Below are 7,500 nucleotides of genomic sequence, written 5' to 3'. Positions count from 1 at the left end.
GACCTAGCTATTCTACAGGGACATCACGCCTGTTGGTAACCCAAGCCTTGTTGCTTGATTGCCATTTCAATGGCTTGGTCTACAAAATATTTATCGTTGTTGTTCTCATTTTCCGCTTTGCTAGGAGTGTCTGCTTGCCTTCTAACTGCATCACCTCTGCTCTCACTATCCACTTCAGGGCAGCTGCTGTGGTCCCCTACAGAGTTTTTGTTGTTATCTATGACCGCTTCTTCTTCCCCACTGCTCTTATCTTTCCTAGGTACAGCTGCATCACAGGCGTGCTTGTCTAAATCACAGTCAGGCTCTTGTGGCCGGTGGGGCGGAATTGGGTGTGGGGATGAGGGTTGCGTACTGGGAGGAGCCATTTGTGCAGTTGGTATGATGGGGGTGGCTGGCATGCCAGTCATAGTTGTCATGGCCGACATGGCTGGTACACGAGGCAAGGGTCTACTGATCATATGTGACATTTGCAAGTGGGTTTCATTTGGTAGATCATCTGGCCCAGGATCCTCCCCAAGATCACTGTCATCATCTGAGGAGTCATAGTCTGTAGTTGTGCCACTTTCTAAAGGATCATAGTGATACGGTGGTAGAAAAAGCCCTTTCTGGTGCATTGCTGCCGTAAGGGCCTCATTTTCTAATGCACGTTGCTGTGCTTCCTCTGCTTCCCGCTCATCATCATCACTTAGGCTTAATACTAATAAAGGGTGTATACCCTGGCTTCTTTCCGTTACTGGCGAGAAACCCATATTCTCCAGCATTCGATTAACTGTATTATCAAATATGCTTCGACACAACTGTCTGGTGTGCCACCTTAAAATACCTGCATCAGGGTCAGGTGGAACACGCTGATTATCCTTTAAGCAGTCTCCAGGCCGTAAGCTCGCATCAGGGGGAGGAGGAGCTGCCATCATGCCATATGTTGTAGGATAGGGTGCTGGCATAATGGGAGTTAAAGGGCCAGGTAACTGCCTTGCTCTTGGATCTAGAAATGTTGCCCTGTCAAGGCCGACAGTAGGTAAAGCCTCCCGGGGGTCTATCACACCATCTTCCTGACTACCTTCACTATTCACATCACTAGAATGGGAATCTTGACTATCATCTTGCAGATCTGTTGAACATTCACCTAGGTTCTGAGTCATATTATTTAAAGTATGCTCATAGTTCTTGATCTCCCAGGCATACCTAGCTTTCTTAAATGGACGAGGGGGAGGGCCAATGCCAGACTTACTTCTAAACCCTGGTTTCCTGATGGGCCCTCCAGGTTCCTTAGGACCTTCAGGGCCCACGTCACTCGAATTGTGGATTGGTAACACCTCTTGTGGCTGTGTGTCCTCTTGTAGTCTTCCATCCTCCAACAAAGCTGTTCTCTCCTCTTGCTCCAGCTGCTGGTGTTGATGCTGTGGTTGTAGCTGTTGCAGTGGCTGCTGTAGTTGCTGTTGTTGTTGTAGGTGTTGTAGCTCTTGCTGCTGCTCTGTCTGAGGCTGTCTTTCACCATTACCTGTCTCTTCTGTCTCATTCTCATGTGACTCCTTCTCGTTCATTGTCCACAGGAGGAAATGCAACACCTGAAAAGAAATTACATATTACACAAAAGCCACTGTGTAAAGCTAGACACATGTTGAGCTTAATGTTAAAAGTCCATCAATGTGTATCTATAATCTCTACATGTTTGAGGAACTTTTCTGGAGATTATGAGCAAGAGAAAAAAAAGTCCTGAAATACAGACAAAGGATTGGAAATACTAATGCATCAGTTGTCAAGCATTATCATTTCTACATCTGTTCCCGTCACTAGCTCAAGCTGGCCTCAATATCCCTCATTTGGGGAGGCCAAGTAGATCATCCCAACATCAGTCTAAGGGTGGAACACACAAATAACAATGAATTAAGACAAAGCCAACAGGACTTCATGCACCAAGCTCTATGCACGGTCGCCCACTTGAGAGAAAAATCAGAAGGATGAGAAATTGTGCAATTTCCCCCAAACTCAGCTTAAGTGTTTGTCGAATGAATGAAGCTAAAAAAGTGAACTTTTTAGTATTTAAATTGTGTTACATTCAATCAAAAAAAAAAAATTACAATGTAATACTATACCCCACACCAAAAACACACACACACATAAAATAAAAATATATATAAAATTATATAATATTTAATATAATATATATATATATAAAATTTTTTAATATAACCACACACACACACACACAATTTTTTATTATTGCATATATACCATATTAATATATTTAAATCTAACATGTATTTATAAAATTACAGCATTTATGTACATATAACTTATTGTTAAATATATATTTTTATAAACTATTTTCTTCTTTACGGTAGGTTCGTCTGACCGCCGTGGTAAGCATGATACTTAATTGTATTTTTCATGTTGTGGTCTTGAGTGAGTACGGGTGGGGTCCCCATTCCTTTCACGGAGAGTCCCGGTGGTCCTTTAGGAAATATTTCTATTTTATCCGGGCTTGGGACAGCACTTGACTGGGGGCTTGGCCCCCCAGTGGTAGGTAGGAATCAAGGTAAAGTTCCTTGCCCAAGGGAACAACGCGGCGGTGGGGGGACTCGAACCCTCGAATTCAGATTGCTGTCGTGACAGTCTTGAGTCCGAGCTAAAACCTTCGGCCACCGGGCCTTTTTAACACATATACAAAATATAATTTTATATATATATACGACAGTCACAAACACAAACACAACAACATTACATAGGATATAATAATATAATATATATATATAATAATTTAATATATATATTATTATCAATAAATATAACAATAACCCATTATAAACTATTGTAAGAGTCATAAAGTCTATAATTATATAAAATAATATAAAATATATTATATAAATAATATATATTTTTTTTTTTTTACAATAAATAATAATACATAACTATACATTACTATACATTTACATTTACATAAATACAACACACACAAAACACACACCACACACACCCACCACACAACACACACACACACACACACACACACACACACCCCACACACACACACACAACAACGCACACAACATATAGTTGAATGAATATATATTATATATTATATATAAAATTATAATATTAAATATTATATATTGTATATAAATGTATATATATATATATGTATATAAATTATGAATATATAATATGTATAATGGCATGTATGTATATATGTATATAACAATATATTTTACATTTTTTATAACATATTTAAGTATGTGTATTGAGACATTTCTTTACTATATACAAATATGTAATAACATATTTTTTTATAAAATTTTTATATACATATTATATACAATAATTTACAATATAAAACATATATAAATAATATTATATATATATATAAAATTATAAATAATATGTATATATATATGTATATATATATTAAAAAAAATTGTATATAAATGGTATAAACATATATGAATTATCCCTATAATTTATTGTACAGAATGTCTACAAAACAATAATATAAATATGATATAAATATGTAAAAATATATTATTATACATATATACATCATGCAACATGCACACAAACACGCACGCACGCACCACGCAGCACACACGACAGCAACGCCACACACCAAAAACACACACACCACAAATATTATTATATATTATATATATATATATATAATATATATATAATAACATAAAAACATACAAAACATACAACAACTAAACAAAAAAAATAAAAAATATACCATATATGTCACAGACAATATACATACTACATCATACATACAATATATATATATATTAATATATATATATAATATATATATATATAAAATTTTAAATTTTATATATGCTATAAATACACATATATACACACAATACATATATATAACAATAATATAGCATATATAAGAAACTATTATGCTAGATACACATACTAATAATACATGTATATGCAATATTATATTATATATATATATATTATATTATTATATATATATATATATATTATAAAAAATATACATGAATATCCATGCATACATATACATGCATAAATACATATACATATATGCATAAATCTATATATGCATACATATATATGTATATATTCATATATACTATACACATATGCTATAAAAAAAATCAAATATTATATATACATTTATATATATAATATATAATTATATATATATAATATTACATTATATTACATATATTAAATTACCATATATATCTATATCTATATCTACATTTTCTACATTTTCATTCTCTCTCTCTCTTTTATATATATATATATGTGTGCGTGTAAGATTGTGTGTATATATCTATCTATCTATCTATCTATATGTATACATACACACACATATATATATTATTTTAAATTATTTTAATAAATATATATAATATATAATTTATAACATATATATTATATATAATAATAATATATATTTTATATATATACATATAGTATATATATATATATATATATATAATATATATATTTATTATATAAGAGAGAGAGAGAGAAGAGGAGGAGGAAAAGAGAGAAGAGGAGGGGAGAGAGAGAGAAGAGAGAGAAGAGAGAGAAAAGAAAAGAGAGATCTTTGTTATATTCATACACTATATTATATATTATATATTAATATATATTTATATTAAATTTTTAAAATTTTATATATATATAATTAATAGTGCATGAGGAACACTTAATATATAATAATATCACACTCCATCTTCTCCTCCAAGATCACAAAATGAAAATACAAAAGTATATGCTGTGACCAGGGGCGGTCAGACATGAACCTACCTTTAAAAAGGGAAAGGATATATATATAATATATATATATATTATATATATATTTTATTATATTATATATATATATATATATATACTAAATAATATATACCACACACCACCACCCCCACACACACACACACACCACACACACACACCCCACACCCCACCCACCACACCACACATTAATTATTTGGGTGGGGTGGGTGTGTGTGTGGGGTTGTGTGTGGTTTTGGGGGTGTGTGTGTGTTTTGTGTGTGTGTGTGTTGGAGTATATAAATATATATATATATATATTATATAATATATAATATAAATTAATATATACATATATATAAAAATATTTTTTAATACTATACATTATAAAAATTAATATATATATATATATATTATGTGTGTGGTTTTTGGTGTTATGGGTTTGGTGTGTGTGGGGGTGTGTGTGTGTGTGTGGTGTTGTGTGTGGGGGTGTTTTTTGGGTTTGTTTTTGTGTGTGTGTGTGTGTGTGAGAGTGCGTGCCTGCGTGCGTGGGTGCGTGCATGCTGCGTGTGTTTTGTGTGTTTTGTGTGGGGTGTGTGGTGTGTGTGTGTGTGGTTGTGTGGGGTGTGTGTGTTGTGGTGTGGTGTGTGTTTTTTGGTGTGGAGTGTTGTGTGTGTGTGGTGTGGTGTGTGTGTGGTGTGTGTGGGGTGTGGTTTGTGTGTTGTGTGTGTGGTGTGTAAAAATATAAAAAATATAAAAAAAATGTGTATAGATATTAATTATACATATATATGTAATATGATTAGTGTATAATATAATATATATATTATGATTATATATATAATATATTTATATATATATAATATATAATTTTAATATGGTGTGTGTGTGGTGTGTTGTGGTGTGGTGTTTGTGTGTGTGTGTGTGTGTTGTGTGTGTGTGGGGTGGTGCGTGTGTGTGTGCCGTATGGTGTCCCTGTATGGTGTGCCTGTATGGTGTGCCTGTATGGGGGGCCTGATGGTGTGTGTGTGTGGGGTGTGTGTGTTGTGGTGTGGTTGGTGTGGTGTGTGTGTGGTGTGTTGTGTGTGTGTTGTGTGTAAAATAATATAATATAAATAATATATATAAATATATAATAATATATATATATAATGTTATTATATGTATATATATAAATATATGTATATATGTAAGTGTGTGTGTGTATATATATTTATATATAATATATATATATATATATATATATTATTATTATTTATACGGGTGTGGGGGGTGTGTTTTGTGTGTGGGTGTGGTGTGTGTTTTGTGTTGGGGTGTGTGTGTGGGGTTTGGTGTGTGTGTGTGCGTTTGTGTGTGTGTGTGTGTGTGTGGGTGGGGTGGTGTTTGTTTTTTTTGGTTTGGTTTGTGTTTGTGTGTTTGTTTTTGGGTTTGTGTGTGTTTTGTGTGTGTGTTGTGTGTGTGTGTGTGTGTGTGTGTGTGTGTGTGGTTGTGGGTGTGTGTGTGGGTGTTGTGTGTGTGAAAATATAATAAAATTTAAAATTTAAAAAATATATTTTGGTTTTATGTATATATATAAATATATATGTATTATATGTATATATATTTTATATATATAATATATATAATATATATACACACAACAATTATATATAATATATATATATATTAATATTATATAATATATATATATAATTATAAATATATATATTAGGGGGTGGGGTGTGTGTGGTTTGTAGTGTGTGAGTGGGGTGCTTTTGTGTGTAAAAAATTTGTTGGTGTGTGTGTGTGTGGTTTTTATGTGTGCATATTTTTGGTGGGTGCATGTGTGTGTGTGGGGTGTGTGGTGTGGGGGTTGTGTGTGTGTTGGGGTGTGTGTGTGTGTTTGGTGTTGTGTGTGTGTTGGTGTTGTGGGGGGTGTACGGGGGGTTTAAGGTGTGTTTGCGTGTGTTGCGTGTGTGTGCGTGTGTGTGCGTTGTGGCGTGTGGGCGTTGTGCAGCATGTGGTGCTTGGTGCATGTGTGTTGAGTGTGAGGGTGGGTGTGTGTTGTGTGTGGTGGTGTGTGGGGGTGTGTGTGGGGTGTGTGTGTGGTGTGTGTGTGTTGTTTGTGTGGTGTGTGTGTGTAGATGTATACACATGTGTATATATGTTTGTATTTGTATATGTATATGTTTGTATTTGTATATGTATATATGTATTTTTTCTTCTCTCATTTGTTCCTTCAATTCACTCTCTCTGCCCCCCCCCCCCACCCTTTTCTTCTCCTCCTCGATAATTCTTTTTATCTTTCCCACTTCTTTCCCTATTTACCATTCATTCACACTCCCTCTCTTTCTTCCTCTCTTTATTATCTTATTTACTTATTCAATAACTTTCCTTCACACCCCTTTCTCAGTCTGATACGTACTGTCTAAGGCATCACTGGCTTCTGGGTCAACTGAAGGTCATCCTAAGTTTTGGCTTCTCAGATTTTACTCTGGACGTCCTCTTCTAACCAATATCTATCACTGTAGCTAAATAATCTCAGGAGATCTGAGGAAACATCTTCTACCCCAAGTTGGACATAATTTAATCTTCAACTTATTGCATAATGTGATACCATCATAATTTCTGGTGTTTTCCTGGAATATAAATTTGATTCTACATTTAGGAGCACTTTATAAGTCATTTCTGTCAAGACTCTGATCTCAGAAAATTATTTGTAGTAGAGCATTATCAAAAGATTTTGTAAAATTGATTTTTTGGTAAAAAAAA

General features: G+C 33.6%; 1 protein-coding gene across 2 annotated transcripts in view; it reads right to left on the bottom strand.

Annotated features, from left to right (window-relative positions):
* LOC119572193 overlaps positions 1-7,500 on the bottom strand; it is a 17,295-nt gene that overhangs the window by 262 nt on the left and 9,533 nt on the right. For both annotated transcript variants that reach the window (XM_037919163.1, XM_037919164.1), the window contains exon 2: positions 1-1,568. This exon is cut by the window's left edge and continues 262 nt beyond it. In XM_037919163.1, coding sequence (XP_037775091.1) covers positions 24-1,544 — 1,521 coding nt within the window. In that variant the 5' untranslated portion in view covers positions 1,545-1,568 and the 3' untranslated portion in view covers positions 1-23. The remainder of the gene's footprint in view (positions 1,569-7,500) is intronic.

This window comes from Penaeus monodon, chromosome 4 (assembly GCF_015228065.2).
Source record: "Penaeus monodon isolate SGIC_2016 chromosome 4, NSTDA_Pmon_1, whole genome shotgun sequence".
NCBI classification, from domain to species: domain Eukaryota; kingdom Metazoa; phylum Arthropoda; class Malacostraca; order Decapoda; family Penaeidae; genus Penaeus; species Penaeus monodon.
Note: the sequence above shows the minus strand (reverse complement) of the source record. Positions and strands in the feature narration are given on the sequence as shown.